Raw genomic sequence first — 24,086 nt, forward strand, 5'->3', positions numbered from 1 at the left:
GAGTGTGCATCATTGAAACTATCCAATATGTATTTTCTGCGAGAGCCTTATTTTGTGTTTTACAAAGCTCTATCACTGATGTAATATTAATATAGACCGCGATTAATATAGACACATGTCGTTGTGTTTTGCATAGGCGTAGTAGCCAATTCGTAATATCAGTCTCAGAATTCATAACTATTCTTGCAAGTTTTAACTGCATACTTCAACTAACCGCCCTACTGGCTATATTTTAATGTCGTAGTTAAAACTGCGTACTAGTGTACACATGTTGTGATCTCTAGGTCAGTTAAAGTCACATTGGTCTGCAGAGACTATGAAGAATCAAAGAGTCTCGTTCTGCCCGATTCTACAGGCCCAGTGTTCCGGAAGTAAAACTATTGATATTTTGCATTGACAATGATAAGTGAGTGAATGGCAGCTGGAGTACTTCCAAGGCTTGGATGTGCATCAAAGCATCAGTTCAGACAATGAGCATCTGTGCTGAAAAGGTCTGATTGATTGATAGAACTTAAAGCTGCATTAATTGATTTTTATGGCCACTTGAGGGCAGAAGAACTCCGTGCTGAAAAATACTGTGGAATATGTATAATTACTGAAAGAAGTTGGTTTCCAGCAGACACAGAGCAGCATTAATTGGAGTCGTCCTCCTAGCTGCATGATGAATGTAAGTCCAAAGTTCAATCTTTAGATCTTTTTTTTTTTTTTGTCTCAACCAAGTCCTGTGGGAAATATCTGGCTTTTTAATAACATTAGCTTAATAAATGTATAAATAGTTCTGATTGGCCAAAAAGCTCCTGTTTCTCCCTCTATCATTCATTCATCATTTAAATGCCTTTTGTAAAGTTGATAGTGCAATTACATTTAATTCTTAATTCCCCACTTAAGGAAATAGGAAATTTATGGACAAATGTAATCACCACCTATTTATCCAATTTTTATTAGTGTATTTTAATGTTTACTTTTATTCATTCATGTATTTATTTATTAAGCTATTATTTTTGATCTGGTGGCACATTCCGGACTTTTAATTGCCATGGTGCCCAGTTTTATTTTACTATAAATAGGCTAATTGTAAAGGAACAGCTTGCACATACTGCAATCAGTAGCAGCACCATCTAATTTGCCAAAACCGGTCGGGTACATCCTTTCTATCGGTGTCGGTGGCCCTGCAGGTTTTAAGAGTGATAGTGGTGACATGTGTGTCTTCGTGACCTTTTGCAGCTGCATTACTTTTGACTAGCCTGAGTGTTTTTTGCCGCGGAATCCTGGGACTTGTAGTAAAAAAAAACCAAAGGGATCCGACGCCAGCACACTGCAGTCAGAGATGCGCACATCAACTTTGTAGACAAGACCCGGCGGCTGATATTATGGACTCTCCGGGTCCAGCTGATCAACCACATTTTATTAAGGCCCAGGGTCAAAATCATATTGAAACCTTTTATACTGCATCAGGCATAGCCCTTACAGTGAGAGACTGTCCTGTCTGATGCTAACTAATCTTACAGAAGCTGCTCTGATTTTAGCCTGAACCCCAACCTGACTACACCTTTGGCCCAGATTATAGCTGCCCCTGCAAAATCCCTGTAATGTTTTGACAACATACTGCCGCACGGTTCAATGCTCTTTGACAATATCAGCAGGATTACGTAGAAAAGCGACATCCTCACCTCAAAGTCAAGGGCACCCAGCACCTTAAAATATAAACCAGCATTCAGTGGCATCGTGTTGGGTTTCCCGACAACACGCACTGGATCTACTGTGCACCGTCCTTTGCAGAAAAAACTCAACAGCGGCCCTACAGCTCAGAACACAGTGCGATGAGACTCAGTTGTCATATGCAAAAATACGCCAAACTTACCAGAATAGTACGATTTCAGCCGCCAAAGGCTATCTTAGAGATTTTCCCCTGAGACTCCATTAAGTAAAAAAAAAAGAAAAAAAAAAGAAAACAGAAAAAAAAGCATTATTTGTAAAATTAAAATATCCTTGGAGCTAAAATATATTTCTTAGTGCCGTATCGTCCCATTGCTCACATCTTAATGCCGCATTGAAGAGAGAGAGAGGGAGAGATAGAGAGACAGAGGGAGAGAGAGAGAGAGAGAGAGAGAAGGAGGGGGGGTACTCACATTAGGAAACCAGCAGGCTGGCAGCAGCATCAGTGCAGCATCTCTGTCCTGTCCTCTACATCGCCGGGGACGGCACACATTCCTTTAAATGGCCGTATAAATAGCATGGTGTCCGACTCGAACACTTCAGAGATGGTGTAATTCTAATGAAATCAGACATAAGACGAGATATCCCACCATCGCGAACACCTCTGGAGAGGGTCACCGCAGGTTTTAAAGCAAAGGTCTCTTAAAGCGACAGCTCCTGGAAAAAGATCCGATGGGACACACCACACCAGCAAATATGGGCTGGGCGAGTAGAACAGAATAGAATAGAATAGAATGAGTCCACTTCAGGAGGGACATTATAAATATTGAAAGTGTAATAACCATTGTGATTAAACCCTGTATAATATAATATAATATAATATAATATAATATAATATAATATAATATAATATAATATAATATAATATAATATAATATAATATAATATAATATAATATAATATAATATAATATAATATAATATAGAGTAGAAATCCACACACTTCTTACTGACAAAACCGCTCAATAGACGCTTTACAGCACCCTACAGAAAACCCACAGAACACCAACAGTCCGTCAGTAATGAAGAGCCACTAAACAAGCCATGACACCAACGTCCCAGTAGATGGAGACATCAGCAAAGCTTGAATCTCTTGCTGTGCGGCGGAAGAAGCTTTGACTGCAGTATCCTCCCCTCGCAGCTAGATGGCTCGTATCACAGTAACGTGCGGGTCACCAGTCGACAGATTTCAACTCAGGGCACTGGAAATGAATACATTACAAACATTATCAGGAGAAATTAAAACATTTTTATTATGACTGCTGCAGTGTGAAACTAATCTTCTACATGATTTCGTAAAAAAAAGCACAGAACCCAGAAAGGTGATGAAAGTATTACGACTCAGACTTTAACTAAGACCTATAAAGCAATAATAAATAGATTCGTTGCGTGCAATATTAAATACATGACGCAACTATTATATTAATATTCCACAACAGGCTCTTTAGCAGCTAATTACATTTGCAGAATAGGCAGTGATTTCCTGGAATTGATATACAACATGTCCTGACATGTACAGTAATTGGCCACTTTTGCTGCAAGCTGAACTTTTGTCCTCTGTGTCTTTGCCTTGGTTCAGACACACACCAGCATGCACACAGCAAACTTTTTTTTTTTTTTTTTTTTGCCCGAGGTAGATATGATCGTGCATTTTGTGTCAATGTGGCCTTTGTCAAATCAGTTGAACCTGCTGCACTTGTTACCACAAAGTAACTGTCATATAACAAACCTATTAGGAAAATGAAGACAAAATTGGTCTTTGTCATAACATGAAATATTTGCAGAAAGACTTTTTCTAGGCCAACCCAACTCTCCATTAAGAATATAACAACCCGTGGCATGTTCCTATACATTTAGATTAAAAGGAACCAAGACCAATTTGAAAAATGTCCATCTTTACTGGATTCTTCACTGTTAATGCCATTTTTAAAACTGGGTTGTTTTACTGAGTGGGATTTAATTTGGTTCCAACTTTGTTTTTTTGCTTGAAAATGCACTTTTGCGACGTTATAACTTTTAAGAAACACATTTCATAGTACATAGGCTGAATAATTTATATAAAAATGAATGAAGTATCTATTTCCCAGCGTGCCACTACCATGCAGAAAAAAAAAAAAAAAATCAGTAACATGACATTGAACCCTGCTCTTCCCAGCAGATAGGTTAACAAGTCAACGGTTCAGCCAATCCTGGAGCAGCACACTGACGTCACGTCAACCGCAGCTCATGCAGATGAGAGTTCCCAAATAATTTAATGTCCACAACCTCCAAGTAGACAAGCAGTAGTCTATAAATTAGCATTAGATGTCATAAGAAAAAGGAAAAAATAAGCTTGAGGCTCCATAACCTCAGAGGAAGGGCTTTATCGTCTGTTATCGGGTTCACTTCCAATTGCTAACTAAATATGTTGTTAAGCTTTTTAGCCAGGACCGCAGCGACCATGTCAAGGACCAGGCGAGGTCCCTGGACCGCAGTTTGTGAGCCGCTTGTTTGATTCTCAAAATTCATAGCTCTGCCATGAAACGACAAAGCCGTAAAAAACCAAAACCAAAAAAAAAAAAAAAAAACCCCACACACTTTTACTTCTATCTTTGTGAAGACACTCACTGACATAATGCATTTCCTAGCCCCCTACCCAGACCCCAACCCCAACCCTAACCCTTCCCCTAACCTAAACCTAATCCGGCCAAAATGTCCTCACTCCGTAAGGTATATAACTAAATCTGGTCCTCACAAAGATAGAAGTACAAGTACGCGCGCGCGCACACACACACACTGGGGAGAGGGAGGGAGGGAAAGACAGAGCGAGAGAGAGAGAGAGAGGCTTTCAAAGTGGAGTAACTCGTCCTCTTCTGTGTCGACATTTCTTTTTAAACGTATCGTTTCCACATCGACTCTCATAATAAACCAGCAGAATGACAACGCTGCTCTCGGCCGCCCCGTGAATACTTCGCCGCACTGGGCTCAGTCAGCGGTGTGTGCGTCTGCCTGCGTGCGTGTGTGTGCGTGCTTGTGTGCGTGTGTGTGTGTGCGCGCGCGCGCCTGGCTCTCCGTGGGACCGGGTCTCTGATGTAGTCAGGCTGATCACAGATCAGATACATGCGCCTCAGATCCATAAAGCCCCCGCCCCCTCCCTCTCTCTACCCGCCTTTGATCTCGGTGGTGAGTTTTTCCTCGGTCTGCTGCTGCTGCTGCTGCCTGGAGCGGCGGCTCTGTGTTGTGCTGGGCTGGGGCAGCAACGCTGACATGGTGAGCGGACCGGTGCGGGAAACACGCCACCAAACTTCTCGCCGGTCTGCTTTCGACTCTTAAAGTACCAATATTTTTGATCAACAGGCTCCTTTTTTTTTAGCAGGTAAGAAGCGCTTTTTATTAGTTTTGGACACTCACAGTTAAGGCACTTACGACAAAACGATATGGAGCAAGCATTCGGTTAATTTCGGGAATTAGGCACAAGAACAACAAATTTCTAGTCCTTAAAGGAATATTTCAAGTATTATATAGTATTGTTATAGCGACACCATGAAATAAGCTGACAATAATGTCGCTTTAAAGTCACGAGTTATTTGGTACAGATACTCGCAGTCGCTTTACAAGTATTGTATGAATAATGTTGTTACCTTTAATTAGGGGTGTTGGTTGCGTGTTGACAATATTATGGGTTTTTGAGACATTTTTTTTTTGCAATGGTCCCGTGAGAACAATAAAAAGTCTTCCTCATGATAAGCTGTGGAAGCTCCCGGCTGGACAGTCGCAGCTGCTGATGGGACTTTCATCAAAAAGCATCAGTTAACGTTGCTACAGTTTAAGAGTGCGTGCGCTAATTTTTTAAATCAGTGCCTGGCAGGTTACACCTGCTTAATTCTAGATAAAAGGTGTTTTTAAATGTGTTTTGTGTATGCGTGTTATAATTCATCGTTAGCAAACACTATATGATCTTTACAGTCAGTGAAATACTCAGACCCAAAGGATCCATGTCTGCAAACGGAAACATTCTGGGTGTCTTGTACAGCATTTTATACACACTTCCCCAACATTCAGCGTGACTTTGTTGGTTTCTGTGGGACATTTTTTGAGTTTCCACTAGAATTTGAAATGAAGTTCTTTGGGTTGGGCTGCACAGCAGGTTTGTACTCAGTGGCCCACCAACAAGCTGGTGAGGTTTAAGAGGTTAAACAAACCTGAACTTGCCTGTATTGGTGTTAATAACCATAATTGAAAATTTATTGTGTCACCTCAGAAAATTTGAACCATTAAGTGTGCATTATAGAGAAGAAACAATGTAATAATATACTTTAAGTCAGTCTTTTATTGTTGTGTCCATTTTCAGCTGCAAGCAGCAAGTGGCCCAGCAAAATGGTCTGGATGCTTCAACACACCTTCTCACTTTTACTAACTGTGCATGTCATATATTCAGCTCTGGTAGGTGTTTTAATACATGATGCATTTTGAACAGAAGTGTGCCAAAGTATTTATTGTTTTTGATTCTTTTCCGCAGCTTTTTGTTAATCCAAATTGTGTCATTAATGGATGTATAGCCTGCCCGTTGAGGTCTTTATGTACAAGGAAGCACGTAGTACCGTTTCTATTGCAATCTGTTTAATTCAATTCTACCTATTAGGGCATGAAAGTTTGTTTGTAGTTTAAAAAGAAAAAAAAATCATAACTCAAAGTCCCCTTAATTGCTTTTTTCAGAGCTCTTAAAGACATTTTACGCATTCTCCAATACAGTTGAGCAAACCCCATCTATTAGGGTGAGAAAAAAAAAGTGGACTGCTATGACTACAAGTTTTTAGTTTTTGCACAAATTGCACAGATGCACCTGAACTGCACTGCATGCCTGTGTAAAGCTGTGGGATCTGTAAAGCCCTTGCTGGTGACACCCTGATAATGCTGAGGGTCATTTTACATATATCCACCGCACTGTCCTGATGGATTGTGTTTGCTATATAGATTCCAGTTTCTGGTTTTGATGATCCCTGTATTGTTGCTTTTGGATTAGATTTTGTTCCTGCAGCAATGCAGTTTTCCCACAGGGCTCATTAAAGTTTCATCTTATCTCATCTCAACAGTATCAGACTTGTTTTCAAGAAGAGTCTACAGTGGTGTATGATCCCCTCAGACTATTATAAGAGAGATTACTGTATGATGCATAGGTCTGGATTGAGTCTGCTTTATCTGTTATGGGTAAATGTGGTGATGAAATGCAGGAATCTCTAACTTTCACTGAATGACTGTCCCTCTCAGATTCATGTGAGGGCTGAGGAGGAGACCAGAGAATGCAGAGAACAGGAGTACAAGGACCGGTTTGGGAACTGTAAACCCTGCAAGCAGTGTGATGCAGGACAGGAACTTTCAAAGGTTGGAACAAAAATGTTTTTGACTTATTCTGCCTTTCATCACCTTACCTGTATGAAGTGAAACTTTTGTTTTAAGCAGATATGTCTAAAATACTGTGTTAACACAGGAGCATTTTCCACAGAGCCTTTAAAAGGAAAAGTATTGTCAATTGTTATTTTCGGAAAAAGGAAAGTGTATTAACATGAGGGGTCCATAACAGGTCAGTTGAATCAACTTCCTTTAGCTGAAAAGAGTTGGATGAATTATTAGTGTTGTGAAAAAAAACACTCAAAAAAGTAAAACTGTTAAATTCATGAAAAGAATGGCCATTACTGTTTACAAGAGTGTTTTTTAACAAGAGAACCAACATTATTTATCACTTCCTCTCTTTCATGCAGAGAACAGTCAAGCTGTTATTAGCTTTAGTAGAACACCGACCCTTTTTTAATCAGTCACACCCATACTTTTGACCTTCTGCAGCTGAATGGCTTCCATTGTTTTTCCCCATTGCACCCTGTCCAACTTATTGTCTTCACTGTTTGAAGCTAGCCATGCCTACGCTTGCTGATCTCTCGGCTGGGAATATAGTTTTTTCCACCACCTTAGCCACAGGTTTTTGTGTGCTTTGTACAAACAGGCCTCTATAGTGTCAGTTAAGGTAGGTAAGCAAAGGCTTTCCTCTCTGGCAGCAGCTATGTGCCTACTTTTGCAAGTGTAGGCAGTGATGTAAAGGTGAGTAAACTGTAATCACCGATCATTCTGTGGCAAACAAACACCAATATTTTGAAATTCTTCCTTTTTTGGTTAAATAGTAACTGGTGATACACTGCAAAAACACTCCATCTACCACGTGCAGCTTTGCAGATTATTATCAAGTAAAATTTTGAGACAGTTCTATTAGTTCAAAATGCAGGTTTCCCTGTTTTAATATTTAAACATATACATAAATCTATATATATAGATAGATATATGTATATATATATATATATATATATATATATATATATACACAAACACACACACACACACACACACACACACATATATATATGTCTTTCAATACTTTTAACCAGACTAACAAACACTATAACACCCCATTTAAATCAATGATGTCGACATCGTCCTCTTAGAAACACCTAAGGTTACGAAAGCTTTCAATATGACCATATAGTTGAATCAAAACATTTCTAAAACTGAATATTATAACCTACATGAATGTTGGATTTATTGCAGGTCTGAGACTATACTACCTAGGTGTACCTAATAAAGTGGGTGTATATGAGAATATACCTGGTATATCCTATTATATGGAGAGGTACTGATTCGGCCTGGAAAAGAAAAACAGATAGTTGCTCAACCGAAAGCGAAATGGCTCCAGAATCAGATTCATGCCCTAATAACTTAATTTCAGTTTATTTTATTATACTTTAAGGTATAGTTTTATATTATTAAAAGTAATGGCAGCCTTAAATAAACAATATTCTGCAAATAAAAAGGCTGATGAATTGTCTTTAGGTGGGTTTACACTTCACTACATCTTTGAGTACCTATGAAAAAAACTGTAATACTCTTGACATCTGTTGCACACATGCATTTAAGCCCAGTTGTCTTTAATCTCAGTGCACACAGACATGCACTCTGTGGTTGGTTATACGCTTCAGTAGTCCTCGTGTTCCTCTGCCAGCTCAACAGGCATGAATGCTGCTAGCCACCCTGGGGTCCTGGTTAATAATTGGCTGCCTCATTCTTTCTCTGAAGGTAGCGGGATGCCGGCTCACAGTGAAGACCTAGGCCTGCACTCAGAGAAAGTCTACCAGTGAAACAACTTCTGATCTGAGCTGTGTGTAGCCAAGACAATCTGTCCATATTCTGAAAAGCAGGACTGAGGGTTGTGAGGGAAGCAGACTTTTGGAGTCCCTCTGTGCAGCCGCCATAGAGATCCCAGAGGAATGTGGCCCAGTTTGCCTCTGGAAGCCACTGTGAGGCAGGCTGACAAACATCAATTAGCCCCTCCACACTAACTTTAGCTAAAATAACCACCAAAACGGAGGGAATGCCCATAAAAACCAGTTATTCTTTTTTTTTTTTTTTTTTTATCTCAAACATTTTTCACTGTAGGTTTCATTCATAGTAAGTTGCTTAGTCTCTTGTGTTGTGTCATGCATGAAGGAGAAGGGGTGAATTGCTTTCCAGTGCATGCTGGAAAACTGCCAGTGGCAAAAAAGGCAGGAACGCAACTTTGATGTGTCAACATCTTGTAGTATGTAGCAAGAATGCTCCTTTTGCCACACTCCCAGGGCAAAGGACTTCTAGATGGTACTGGCTAAGGAGAGAGACGTAGTTATAACGATCGCATTAGCAGCAGAGGGGTCAAAATCACAGTAGTCAGACATCAGCTGCAATATTCTTGTGTCTGCAGAAGTCAGGCAGAAACAAAAATTTAGAAAAGTGTAATAGAATGAAGGAAACAAAGTGAGCGAGAGTGTGTTCTGTCACAGGCAGAAGGCTGATTTAACTAACTTGCACTGTTTTCAGTGTTGTTTCATTACCAGATCAGATGACAGGCTGCCCCTGTTGTGATCCCCTCCTAATCTCAGAAATATCTCTGTGTCTGAACATGCTTCATGTCTCAGCCAGCTCGTCCCCTCTCTCCGCTCCACACGGCTGTTATGCTTGGCAATCTCACCCAAACTAGATCGGTAGATAGGATAGGGGAAGGGGATTTTAAGCATCTGCTTTTTTGAATGGCTTTGAGGTGAAACCACCTCAAAGTATCATATAAAATATAAGGGAGTGCTGTTTTCTTCACTTTAATTTAATTTTTCAATGTTATTGTTTTTTCTTGCAGTTGTTATTCTTGGCCTCATCCCTGGTAGTTTTCTCCCCAACTGCTTTGTTTTATCTCATGCATTTTAACAGTTGACACAAAAAATCATAAATTGTACCTGCAGAGAAACATAAAAATATTGTCTCTCAGCTGCAAGCAGATGTACGGTATAATAGAAAATTAACTTGTTTTAGTATATGTTGGTGGTATTGTTTGCCATTATTTTAACATGTACACACCGTCTTCTCAGGTTGGTTCAACAGATTGAATATGCATTCTTTAGTTGATACTGGTGGTTGTTCTATGGTAATTTATTGTTGGAAAAGGGTTATACATTGTGTACTCACCTTTTAATATATTAAATAACTTCAACATCACAGATTACCACAGAGTATAGTCTTTCTTTTAGCTGCTAAACAATTCTCAGTCAGTGCAACGCGTCAGCTGTGTGGAGCTTTGTTAGCAGAGATAAAAGAAGAAAGAGATCACTCCTTGATGTTCTGTGCGGCCTGAATCAGAGGGGCAGAAGTTGGCTCCATTTTCCTTTTCTTTCAGTGCTCTGACCTGCTCATGTCTACGTGGCATCAGCCCCCATCCTGCTATGTGGTGCCCCATGGACAGAGCTTGTGCCAGTCCCGGCTTAGTGGGGGTGAATTCGTCCCTGGGCCTCTTCCTTCATGTGGAAGTTGGTCACAGAATAAATGTGAGGTACCTTGTGGAGGCTGGGCCTGCCTCGCTTTCTTCTTTATTCTGCTTTTCTCCTTTTTATCAGTCATCAGTTACCCCCCCTCTGTTTCTCACTTTTTCTCTGAACCCCCCCCCCCCCACTGTTCGCTGCCCCGCTGAAGAGCAATGCCTTATATGGAGAGTTCATAACAACAGCTGCAAAAGTCCAGCCCTAGATGGTCCACCTTGGGCTTGGCCTGGCCAAAGGGCTCAGTGTCAGCCTCACATGTGTTTGGCTGGAAGGACTGCATTCCTCATCTTCTAGCCCGACTGTTCGGTGCCATCACACGATCACATCTTTGCTTCAAACCTTCCTTTTTATTTCTTGCCAGCCAGTCTGCTTCCCAAAACCCAACTCCCATATCAGACTCTTATGCCCACATTCCAGCAGGACTGCATGCCCAGGCAGTGAAATGGGACACGGGCGAAGAGAGAAGAGAGAAGCCCCGTTTGAAGCTGACCTTCACTTTGATGATATATGAGCAAGCCCCCCCCCTCCCCGTCTATCCTCCTGGCTTTGGATTGCACTGTGGCAACATTGGACAAGACAAGAGGAGGGCAGCTGCTGTGGAGTTCATAATGAATGATGTATCAATGTAATGATGTCATCCCTACAGGGTCTTCTCACTCATTGTGGTGTAGAGTCATATCAGCTGTCATGTAAATGTCAGTTTGCCATTGAGGTCACCAGTCTTCCAACATAATTTTAGGGGGGGTGTGACAGTGACAGAGATCCAATTAGAATAGAGACAAAACAAGACTAACATTGGCAGATGGGAATGAGCAGCTGGAGTGATAATTAGAATTAAGTACATTAAATAATTTGTGGTTAATTCAGTGTTGAAATTGGGTTCCTGTCACCAAAAATGTAAAAGTTTGCCTCTAAAGTTTGCCAGACTTTGCGTTTCTACATTGCCAGTTACTGTAAAGAACAGGAGAACAATGTTAAATCTGTAAGAGTTATATTTCTTTTCTGTCCTATATTTCAAGTTATTCTTAAAAATATGTCAGAATTTAGACTTTAGTTGGTTCAGGTGAACAAATGATCTAAAGGTGGTTTAGCATTAGATCACTCACACAGTAGTTGGAAGCTGTGCTTTTTAAGTGCTCTTTCAATTGTTGAACACAAAAGAGTATTCATTTTATTCTTTCCATATACCCTTCCATAATCCTTGCCCCCTTCCTGAAGCGTTTCCTTTGCTTGCTGGCCTCTCAATCAACGGGACACTCACTGAGTCTGCTTCGAGAGGGAGTCATACAAAAACACAGCAATAAACTTGCAATAATACAACAGTGGGTGTCCACCAGGGCCTTTATTATTCAAATGCCTGGCCTTTCTGGGTCTTGCAGCGGAAGGCCGCTCATTCATACTGAGAGAGTCAGGGAGATTATTGCCAGTGTAAAATGAACTCAAAAGAGGCAGGCCATTGTTCTCTTCTGATCCTGCGAGCCAATATCATTCTTTAATTCCAGACCCCCGGTAGTTCAAATTCAAGCCCTCTTTTCACCAGCTGCACATCACCCCAAACCACCGACCCCACCTCTTACCCGGTGTATTTCTCCTGTTAATCCTCCCAGGAATGTGGCTTTGGTTATGGAGAGGATGCCCGGTGCGTGCCCTGCCGGAGCAGTCGCTTCAAAGAGGACCGGAGCCTCCAGAAGTGCAAGCCCTGCTTGGACTGTGGACTCATCAACCGCTTCCAGAAGGGCAACTGCTCCACCACCAGCAACGCTGTGTGTGGCGACTGTCTGCCGGGGTGAGATGAGAGACACATCTCCACCAGACACTTGTGTTATATATGTAAATTATGTTATTTTATGAGAATACTGTGAAGGAAAAGAGAAACATGTTACAACAAACCAGTATTAGAGTTTGTGCATGTTTGTTGCTCCTATGTTCAAGGCTGCTTTAAAGGTTAAAACTTGTAATTTTGTGTCTTCAACAGATATTACAGGAAGACAAAATTAAGTGGTTTCCAAGACATGGAGTGTATACCCTGTGGGGACCCTCCGCCTCCTTATGAGCCTCATTGTAAGCACCTTTCATTTCTTTTACCTCTTCTAACGGTTGGCCAGACATCACTGGCACATTGTGTTAAATGTTTTTATGAATAAAGTCTGTTAATCACAGCCAACAATAGGTGATGTTTTAAGATGAAACAACAGGGATACTGTTGTCTAAAAGCAAACATCAACAGCTACAGCACACTATTGAACTCCCAGCCAAATGCTACTAGAACCAGAAATCAAGCAGCAGTGCCACAACAAAGACTGTACAAACACAACATGCCAGCACACGGTCCTTGGAATAACCAGAACCACAGCCTTTAAAGGGTGGAGCGAGCCATAGTTCATTCAGTAAGTCTCACCGAGCCAAGCACCTATGCTATATGTGCAAATGAATGCTTCAATTTATAAGCCGAGCAGTTGAAAAGTTGAGATGGATACCACTAACATAATAGTGGATTTGCCAACTCTGGATTATATTAGCTCAGAACATGTCACTCGTTTTCAGCACTCAATTTAGATTAAATGAGCAAACTTCCTGGGACAAACCCTCCATTGATTATTTCCAGACAAAACTTATCTCAATAGCACATCTAAAAACTGCTGCACTTTTCTACATATTTTTGTTTGAGCACCAGAGTTAACACATCAGGGAGTTTGCTGGTTCAAGCAGTGTAATTTACTACCTTTTTTACAGATCCATTATGCTAAAAGGAGGCAGGAGGTGTGTTACAGTATGTTCACAAAGCAAGGCTCACATTCCAGTAGGCTACAGATCCAATTAACTTCTCTCTTCCGGCCATTATAACTAGTTAAGTACAACCTTATGATTTCAGGTTTCCACATAAAACCAACAGGCGACTGAACTTAAACTTTTGGTAATTGAGTGTGACTTCCTGATGGCAGGGGAGGCCGCAGCTGTTTCTGAAGAGGCTTTTGGCAGAATGAGCATCAGACCCAGAGCAGACCCAGCCAGGGTTAGCACCCCTGTGTTAAATAAATGGAGACAGCTCTGGGATATTGGAAAACTAAAAAAAAAACTTGTTTGCTCTTTGCTCATAAGCCCTAAGTGTAAAGAATAATGATTTCATCTGACCATCTACTGTTTGTTTGGTTTTTTTATTTAGTGTCTTTCTCAGTCTTGGTTTCTTTCATATATCGTTACAAGCAGCATTACTGTGTAATAAACGCCAGCCTCCCTCTGTCTGCTCATTTTTCCATCTGTGCAGCTTCCCGTTTTGATACTGGGGGAGGCCTGGAAAACAAATGGCCATTGTGTCTGAGAACATACATAGCTGGTAGTTAGCCCCTACAAGGGCTCTCGGTGGAGCATTTCCAAATGTTTGAAAGTCTTGCTCCCTCCCTCCAGTGTTATCTTGAGGAGGGTGGTGAAAACTTAAAGGGCAGATCATTCTAATAGGCCACACTGCCCCAGGGCAACAGTGCAGCTGTGCAGGGGAGGCAGTCGCCGTCTGGGGTGAACTGTAAATCTTAAACTGCCCCTCCTCTCATCTCCTCCCTTTCCCCTAGTGGCTTTTTGGAGTGGAGTAAAAATGAGATTGTGTTTTATGGATTCCTTTAGCCTCTTTAATTTGTTTCATCTGCTGGAGTTTTTCCACTGTCATGGTAGATCTCGGAGAGCTGTTGAGATCATACTAACACATACAGACATGCAGACAGATACATTCACACACGCATGCATAGACGCACTTACGCAAGTAGAAAAAATCCTATTTGCTCTTTGTAGCTTATGCCTGTATTGCCATTATTACTATTTCCAAAGAGATTTACACAGAAGTTAGATGGTTGTTTTATGTACTGGTTCAGTGTAAAGAGAAACAATGGTGTAGGTTTGAAATGTAGCCATGAGACAGCTTCAATCTTCGATATGTTAGGCAGGCTATCCCGGCTTTCTCAAGTCAAATATTTCAAGAAATAGGGCAACTTCGGGAGAACCTTTTTACATGCTACTGTAAGGTTTTTTAGATAAAGCAGAGCTCCTGATGAGGACTAGCCAGAAGAAATATGAACCGACAAACCTCTGTCCCTCCTGATAACCTCAACGCTCCATTTTGTAATGTGAAGAAAAACCCAGTATTTGCTCCTGCGGTGTTCTCACTGACTTCAAAGCTGCATGCAATCAGCTCTCGCCACAGATGGCACAAAACATACCAGGCTGGCAAGGTACAGGAAACATTCCTAACTACAATTTCCTTCCAGCACTTCAAACCAGAGCCTTTCAGAATTCAAAAGTACGTTCACCAAAGTAAAATGTCAGCAGCTGAAATGATGATCTCTGCTGACTGCGAAACAGTTTATCCTCACTGCTGTCTTAATCAGGTTGTCATGCAATTATCAAACCACAACTTCACAGCAATAATGATATTTGGTGTTGCCACATTACAACAAGTGATCATTGTAAAACGTTTAACCACAAACACAACACCTTGGGTGTTACGCTTTTAGAGACATATACAATTTTATTTTAAAATAATGCAAAATGGTGATTCAATAAGTTGTCTGTTGGGCCTGTGTTAATTGCACCTTAAGTACAATAAGTCATAGGCACTAAAAGTTCAAAATGAGCTCCTGAAAAAGTTATTTTGTATTGAATATATTTGCATCTGGAAAAGCTTTTCTAGATCAGACTTCAATGTGAATACCCTAAACTAGGCGAAGAAACTGATCTTATGATCAAAAATTTAAGGGAGTAACATGATAAGTTGGACATCTCTTTGAACTAAAATCATACATTTCATATTCTGTCTGAAATGGCATCAAATCAAATAGTCACCAAAGCTGTAACATGTCCATATCTTTGAAAGCCAGAGCAATGAGGGCAACTTGTTTATATATTCAATGAATTTCATTTTCGAATGTACGCAGAAGTTTATAATAATATTAGACAAACTAACAAGTCACTCTAGACTTGACTAGAGACACCAAATCTGAAGAGTACTTGAAGCTACTCACCAGGGCCATGGTCTTAAATAGCATGGCTTCTAAACAACAATGTATAGTTATATATCTGGACATCAGCATTATTAAGCAACAACATCGTATCATTATGAGCCATTATAGATACCACCATTATCTGTTAAAATTCTGTCCGAGAAAATCTCCTTATGCTAGTTGTTCTCTTCGGTAAATAGCTGGATGCACTTCTTAAGTGTTTGCTTTATTTGTCATGCTAACCAAACAAAAGCTTTGGTCATGTCTTCATTGTATCTCATGTGACAACTCAGTCAAAATGGTATACATTTATAAATTTGTAAATTCAGGGATGAAGAATTAGAAATGTCTTTTCATGAAATAGAAAACATTGTCTTTCACAGATAGTAGCTGTATACACCAAAGAAGACTGTATTAAGAAAAATTGTATGTTCTCTTTTCTCTTATTCAGAGTTCTGGGTAAAACAGTCAAAGAGCCACTTAAAAGAGTTTGTACAGCACAAAGTCAAAGATCCATCAGAGGTGTCAAGAAGTGCTTAATTTATTTGGAGTATGTGGTGTTCCATAAAGTCAGCAGGCAGGGAGTCTATGAAAGGCTGTGGTTTATTGGTCTGGTTTGTGTGAAGATAATATCAGCAGGTGAGCTCTCTTCAATGGACCAGTGTTTATCTGTGTTTGCTGCAGCTGCTGGGCGTCAGATAACAGGCTGCCTTTGTGTTGCAGGGCAGACGATGCTCACCTTCGGATGAGTTCAGTTTGACCCTGACAATGAAGAACAAATGTTAACACGATGGTCAAATGTAACATCTGTGGATTACCAATACAGTACAGTTTCTGTGTAGGTGAAGCTTACACTGCTGGTCACTGCTTTGACGAACTTAAATATATATCATGGTGGTTTTACACCTTGACTTTATGAGAAACAATACACTGTTTTTACTACGTAAATATATTTTTATATATAGTATATAATTGTTATTTTTAATAGTGAGAGAATACCTCGGAATTTGAGAATGCGATGTCTTGTTCATATATGACTCAGCAGGTGATCCCATGTTGTTCAGTATGACCAGTAGGATTACATGCAAATAAAAACTTATCAGCTTCATTGAACACAGAGCTTTTTAATACAAATACCCTTATATAAACAGCTGCAATGATTTTAGCTGCGTATTGCCATTGGCTCAGTTGCCGTTGTAACAGTTTTTAAGATCTGGCTCGAGAATGGCAATATTTTTTTAATAACAGGTAATAAGTCGTGTTTCTTACAGTGTTTACTTTTCAGTGTTTATTGTATATCAAAAGGCTCCTTTTCGTGCCCTCTGTGTCATACTAAGTTTTGGAGAGCTGCTTTGGGTTTTTCCCTCTTTTTTTCCCTTAGAAGGAATGTTAAAATACCCTTATCCCCTATCATGGCTGAATAAAAAGACTGCCCAAAGCTAAAGTAATGTTTACATTGCACAACAAAGCGGTCTTGGATGTGAAAAGCCTGAAACAAGTTCCCATGATTAATGTACTGAAAAGCAAACAGCGGGGCTCACAGAAAAACATTTTCTCAAGCAAAAAGTCATTCATTATATTTGCCATATTCACAAAACATTTTCACAATTCATTTTTTCCCCACATATTGTTAACCGGTCAATCTGTTTCACAGTGTCATTACAACATACTTTCACTGTTTGCTCCATATTAACCTGCACAGTCTCTATCACATATACACTGATCAGGAAATTATGTTTGATTACCGTCAATGATCAGAGACAATTATGTTAAGCTTTATGTACTTGACCTCAGAGAGAAATCGGGGCAGGCTACTAATTCTTCTCCAACTCCCCCTGAAAGCTACAAAGCAGAGAGCTGAGGTTATCATGTGGGACATGCAACTTACATTCTGATTGTAGATGGCTAGTTTGACAGTACACGTCACCAATCACTGAATGCAGTATTCTATATCTATCACCTGAGTGCGATTCTAATACGCCTGTGTTAAGGCTGAATCATTTATTGATTTATTAATTTTTTTTTGTTTTTGACTGTATACATTTCAGCTACATTCACATACAGCACATAACTGAAAAGTTTGCCTTAATGAAAAATTGTATATATTGAAAAACACAAACACTAATCCAAATGAATGCTAATGATGTTCTGCGTCTGCTAAGTGAAAATAAGCAACTGTTTTCTAAAACATTCGCACAAAGTAGCCAAACAATCAAGTAAAGCAGCTTTGAATAGTATCAGAACACATAAATAATAGATTGCCTTAATCTCTGTCTTCAAGTTGCTGTTCAGTTTGACAGTGATAGAAAGTTCCAGTCATGTTACGAATTTGGCTGCTCTTAGTTTACATTTGGATGGCAGATTGTGCCTTTATCTCTGATGAGTGTTTGAAAGGATAATTGCATGCCAGATTTTTCAAACAACTGCGCCATTTCATCTGTCTTACATTGGGATATTGAGCGTTAAGCTGTGTTAAACCCCGATGTTCAGTATTTGTGGGAACTTGTATAACGAGCGGCATCCTTGGGGCCAGAAGTCTTTAAATAAGAAGGTTTGTGAAGGGTCCTGAAGGTGGGGCAAACAGTGACATCACAGTGCACGTGATGTCACTGTTTGCCCCGAACTGTACCAGCAGCTTCATCATGAAATCAGTGCATGTGCACACAACTCACCACCACAGAAACAATAATAACACAAAGAATTATAAATACACTCCCGACGTCTGTCCAAAAGGTTCTTCTCTCTCCGTCACATTCTGTACACTCACATCTGGCCCATTTCAAAAACCTGATCAGCCTCTTAATTTCAGTGCTGTGTGGCCAGCATGTGAGGGAGCCTGGGGGGGTTGTTGAAAATGTCTGTAAATCATCTTCTGTGGAGAACAAGACAGAGGTAGATAAAGAGAGAATCCACCACAGGCGTTTTCTCTTTGAACTCCTCTGCTTATTTCATTAGGCTTCAGCGAAGAGATGACTGGCTCGAAGCGAAAAGGAATTATTTGTCTCACGTTTCCAGATTCTGATTGGCTGAGGAGTGTTGGATACGATATGAAGTAACTGCACTTCGTCTGGGGTTATCCCCCTGTTCTTCTTCACGAGAGATTAGTTGTTGTGTCCAAAACCCTCAAATAAGTTTAGTCTAATATTAATACCATTCATCACGTATAAGCCGCAAACGTCGACTGTCATGTGGTCAATAAATCAAAGAATCAGTCAACATTTCACACGCTGATGTTCATCTGTGCTTCACATTCATCTCCCTCCACCCTCCTCCACAGGCAGTGGGCGTGTGAACCTGGTCCCGCTGCCCTCGGTGGTGACCAGCCCGCGGGACATGGCCCTGGCTGCCGTCATCTGCAGCGCTCTGGCCACCGTGCTGCTGGCCCTGCTGGTCCTGTGTGTCATCTACTGCAAGAGACAGCTGCTCGAGAAGAAGCCCAGTGGTGAGTCACAACACCTGGAAGCACTGTGTTTTTTGCAGCTGTCCAACAAAACATTTCAATCTGAAAAAGATGTTTCGGAATTAAGACAAGTTTTTTAAGTGTAAGGGAGGAACACAGGAGCTGAGGATTTCGATTCATTGGTGATTAGATGAATTAGAGTATAAAGTCTTAAAACCAAAGCAGAGGCCTAAAGTTAGGTTCACATTTTAGTGCCAGAAAGACTTTTCATGCACCACTGCGACTGCTTTTTATGGTTTTTTTTCACAAGCTAAGTTTGCATGTGGTTCTTTGCAGTGAGTGTTGAACTTTGAACACCCCCCCCCCCCTCCAGGTGCCAATGAATTCCCAGTACAATCTGTACTCTGGTCAAGACTTCCAAAATAAAGGAAAAACCTCATACTATGTGTTCCCAAATGTACTAACTTATACAACATCATTAGAAATACCAAACCATGAAGATATGATTTTGATAAGCTATCTCGAATATGTCACTTGTGTGAATTCACTTGTGTGCTTTGAGATGTGCTGAGCAGGCAGTTGTGTTGAAGCTGTCGTTTGCGGCACATTGTTTTTTATTGATTTTTGCTTTTCTAGTCTACTGCAGAGCCTACAATGTCTTTGATTGTACTTTTAATGCACCGAGTGAAGTGCAACAGCTGAATATATGAAGACATTATAAAGCCCTTAATTGGGAAAATGAAGAACAGTATATGTACCGTAGCTGGATGAGCATGATTTCATTACTCTTTTGTTAACTGTACAGAGTGCCAGTTCATCTGTCAGTTGGGATCTCTGTTGTTAAGCCTTATTAAATCCTGATATTACATATTTGTGGGAACTTGTACAATGAGCAGCATTCTTGAGGTCCAAAGTGTTCGAGTATGTGAAACATCCCGGGGCAAAAAATCAATGACATCATGTTTACCTGGTAAACTCACCTGAAACAAAGAGCCTGGTGCAAGTTATCAAGGTGTTACCAGTTTTTTTTTTTTTTTTTAAGTGGTGTAAAGGGAACGCATGAGTTAAATATTTTGTAAGTTGTTCCACTCAGTCCAAAACACACACCCCACCTTTCACCTACGCCGTCTAAGTGGTTGACTGTCCTCCAACTTGTTTCCTCAGCAGCCTCACTGAGATCCCAGGACTGTCCGTACAGCGGGGCAGAGCTGTCCTGCCTGGACCCCCGCTGGCTACATGACTTTCCCCAGAGACCCTGCTGCCAGTGTCACCTGGGTCCCGGACACACCTGTGGTAGGCTGTGATTAAGGCCGACGCGCTGTTATGCTACAGCTGTATTAGCAGTAGACACTTTCAAAATTCACACAAACTGCTCATAAAGCCACATCCACAATATGTTCAGTGATACTAATGAGTATAAGGAAAAGTACTGTATTCTGAATTCAGCAGTTTACTGTCATGTTGCCTCAACATCCCTTTGGACTGCAACAAAGACTTTGGTTGGTGATGGGAATGTGTAAAGTTGAACTTTCATGTGTGTGACGTTCAGGTCCTGTCCACTTGATCCCATCTCTGTGCTGTGATGAGAGCCACAGCAGGGACAACAGTCCCTTCCAGTCCCAGGCAAGCCTCAGTGACAGGTAAGAACAAATTCTGCAGCAAATTTACGCCCAGGAAGGAACAAAATGTGATCCAAATGGTCACTTTTTTATGTGATAGTATCTTTTGTCTTTTGCTGGGTGGCAAAAGGTTGGATAACAGCTGCTGACAAACTCCATATTGCATGTACTACATTACTACGGAACTGTTCAGTGAACACCTCTTTCGATCTGCCTGGCAACACAACGACTGCAAACATTTTTCAGCTCAGAGGGAAATCTGGAAACTCGGCAGTGTTTGGACCGCGCTCTGCTCGCTGAACTGAACCTGAGCTGGCTAAAGGCTAAAGTCAACATGAACCGTCCAACAAACACTATAAAAATACAATCATACACACAATTTCATGCCTCTGTATTGTAATTACAATTCCAGTAGTTCAACTGCTCCAAACTGCATAGGTTATTATACTGTACACAATAAAATGTGTAAAGTAAGGTAGATACTTGTGCTCATACACTGAGAAAAAAAAAATGAAGATCAAAGAACTTGACACTGTCATTCCCAATCGGCTGGTGTTTGGCACACCTACAGTACACCTGGGAACAATAGGCAGGCATTCTTTGAAGTGCCGAGAACAAACAGAGACATCTTGCATAAATTTGAAACACTACAGGGTGTGGCTGTGAACAGAGATTCATGGTGATAATAACCACAGCTTTCTTTATCACGCTCCCCCAGAAATACAGACCTCGATGACGAGGGCAACCCGATGCAGCTGGGAGGACATCCAGAGCTTGTCTCCGCAGGGGCTGGTGGGACGACGGGCAGCTCGGAGCCCGCAGAGTGTTTCGGACTGCCTCAGCCCGACCCAGAACCTGCAGAAGGCCTGGAGGTGGAAGAGGAAGAGGATGGTGAGGGTGACGAGGAAGAAGAAGGTCGCAGGTCAAGGGAGAATTCGTCTGAGAGGACCAGACAGAGCTACAGTGAAGCTGTGACGGATGAACTTCTTCCCAACCAGCACCCATTAACTCAGGAAGGTGAGTCACTACAGCTCTCTCATGCAAAATCATGTCCCTGGCTGTACATTTCTTTTTTCTCATAGAAGTTTTGCTTGGTGGATGAAGACACTTTCTTGGCATTTCAGATTAGTCGCCCCAGAGAAAACGGCTTAATGATCCTCAATATCTTGATCGTCTACTCAAAGTGCAAGGAAGAAATGACAGGGCTTCTTTCACTCCACAAAGCACAGATAGGTTATGAATTAGATACTGTGGTCGATTTCATATTGCACTGTGTTGCACTCCTTCCTCATTCATAGTCATTAAAAGAGTAAGTCTGTGAAAGAAAACTCAACTTCTCTGAAACTACTACATGCAATTTTCCTGCAAATGACACTCAATCATGGATGTCCTTTTTATGGACTGGGACATTGCTTTGTGTGTCTCCACAAAGAGCAGCTGGTAAAAGAAACAAGAGATAGCAGGAGTTCTTTGATGTAGACAAGACTATCCTGTTTTAGGGCTGGCTCTGGGTAGATACGTTACTAATCACTGCGTGTCTGTGTTCCTCTTCCTGCTCTCTTTCCAGGATGACATGGACTTCTTTAGCTCGTGTTCCACCCTTGAACCATCCTGGACTCAACAACAGCCGCAACCAGATCCCGTTTCAGATTACCCCCCCCCCCCAAAACGCATACACACACACATTTTGAAATGCCTGCTGCTGACCTCAGAACCCCTCGTCGAAGCATCCAAATGGAATTTGTACATACATGCAAACATTAAAAAGCACTGCTGAAGAAACGCAAAGAGCAAGAGCAAAGGCATAGAAAGATACACAGATACAAAACATACATCACACACAGACACACACACAGAATGTGAACTCGCTGGCCTAGAAGGTTTAATCGAATGAAGTTCAAACGTCGAGGAGTATTGACTTATTATCGCGGAGCAAAGTGAATCAAAGTGCTCTGCCTTGAGAATGTCTCACATCTTCACATGTAGGAGGACATAAACTGCAGCAGGTGTCATGAAGCTTTTGTGTGTAAAGGTAACAGTTGTAAAATTTGAGGTGTGAAGAAAAGTGTCAAAAGTGAATATGTTGCACATTGAAGACAATCTTGATAATACGGAACAAGTTAAGATGAGGAATGTTTAAGTGATAAATATGTTGTAGATACTGTAAAATAGGAAATAGGTCAATATTTTTGTAACATAGACATTACTGACAATATGTTTGCTTTTTCTTCCCCCAGTTATAGTGTTGATGGATGTGAACAGTTGCTTCCACATTTCATTTTTGTAAATAAACCACTTGAACAAGTTTACATACTGAGGAAAGCGTACACTCTCAATTCTTTATTTTACTCATTAAAAAAAGCGACAGATCAAAAATAAGTTTCACAATTGATGATTTAGTGGCTGATATATCCCGACTTTTTATCTCTAGTGTGGATTTACCTCTAAAAACACTGAATCCTACACTTCCCATAATGCAAGTGGAAACGATTAGTCGATCAACAGAAAATAAATTGTCAACTAGTTTGACCAGTCTGAGTTTTGGATTGTAGGTCAGAAAAAACAAACATTTTGTACATGTCAAACTGTAATGTAAATGTTCCCTGTTTTATTTTACATTTTATAGGCAAAAAAAAATCGATTATTCTGAAGAAACAATGAAAAGATTAATTATAATGAAAATAATAACTTTCTAGTTTGTAAGGCAGGCTTTGCTTTAAAAACCTGTTGTATTTAAGCCCCAGCTGAGACAAACAAACTTTACAAATCTCCTCCAGAGCCACAGAAGACGTTATACAACTGTCTTCAAAGGCTGAGTGATACTTCTCATGACAAGTAAACTGACTTTGATGTGTAAAATTATTGGAGCGTAATGAATCCATTTATTAACATTGGGATTGTTTCTAAATTCAACTTAAGTGCAGCCACACAGTCTCTGCTTATATATTTCGCCTAAGATTCAACTGGAAAAAAAAAAAAAAACAAAGAAAAAAAACCCCGCCAATGTTCATATCCAGACAATCAAAAACACTGCGGTCTTGCAGCGTCTCTGTGGGTAAAGCCTCCCGGTTCGCTCAGTGATGGCGTGCTCACACCATCAAGAACCATGTGAAGCGGCTCCTCATCACCTGCCTTGGGACTCAGATCTGAGCTAAGGCAAGCAAGGACATTGTTAGAGGGAGCAGCTTCAGTCCCAGCTCAGCTGGTAATTACTGTCTGAATGTGTTGAAACAGATGAAAACAGCCAGACTATTCACCGGAGTGTCTGCGGAAATGTGAAGAGCTCCTTTAGAAACCAAGCCCTGCTTTAATGTTATGCTTTAGCAACTTAAATAAAGTGTGAAGTAAAAAGTATTAAATATTGACTTTCCATAATAAACCAACTGACTTATATTTTCACACCGTGCCACAACAGCTATGAATAAGACAATCCAGATCAGAACTGACCTAAACTTTCCTATTTACGACTGAAAATTCAGAACACAAAAGGCTGGACTCCT

At 40.7% G+C, this 24,086-nt stretch overlaps 1 protein-coding gene across 2 annotated transcripts; it reads left to right on the forward strand.

The window, feature by feature from the left end:
- The first annotated feature begins 4,904 nt into the window (after positions 1-4,904).
- On the forward strand, positions 4,905-23,901 carry tnfrsf19 (tumor necrosis factor receptor superfamily, member 19). Of its 2 annotated transcripts, none has more exons than XM_040130009.1 (10): positions 4,905-5,070; positions 6,046-6,137; positions 6,963-7,076; positions 12,187-12,365; positions 12,555-12,640; positions 18,845-19,009; positions 20,135-20,260; positions 20,517-20,607; positions 21,305-21,603; positions 22,154-23,901. In XM_040130009.1, the coding sequence occupies exons 2-10, from the start codon at positions 6,072-6,074 to the stop codon at positions 22,156-22,158; spliced, it is 1,131 nt and encodes a 376-aa protein (XP_039985943.1). In that variant the 5' UTR covers positions 4,905-5,070; positions 6,046-6,071; the 3' UTR covers positions 22,159-23,901. The 2 variants fall into 2 exon arrangements, with proteins under 2 accessions (XP_039985943.1, XP_039985942.1); XM_040130008.1 differs by having other exon boundaries at positions 20,132-20,260; positions 22,154-23,899.
- Positions 23,902-24,086: the final 185 nt, after the last annotated feature.

Source organism: Xiphias gladius, chromosome 7 (genome assembly GCF_016859285.1).
Source record: "Xiphias gladius isolate SHS-SW01 ecotype Sanya breed wild chromosome 7, ASM1685928v1, whole genome shotgun sequence".
In the NCBI taxonomy this organism is placed as follows: Eukaryota; Metazoa; Chordata; class Actinopteri; order Istiophoriformes; family Xiphiidae; genus Xiphias; species Xiphias gladius.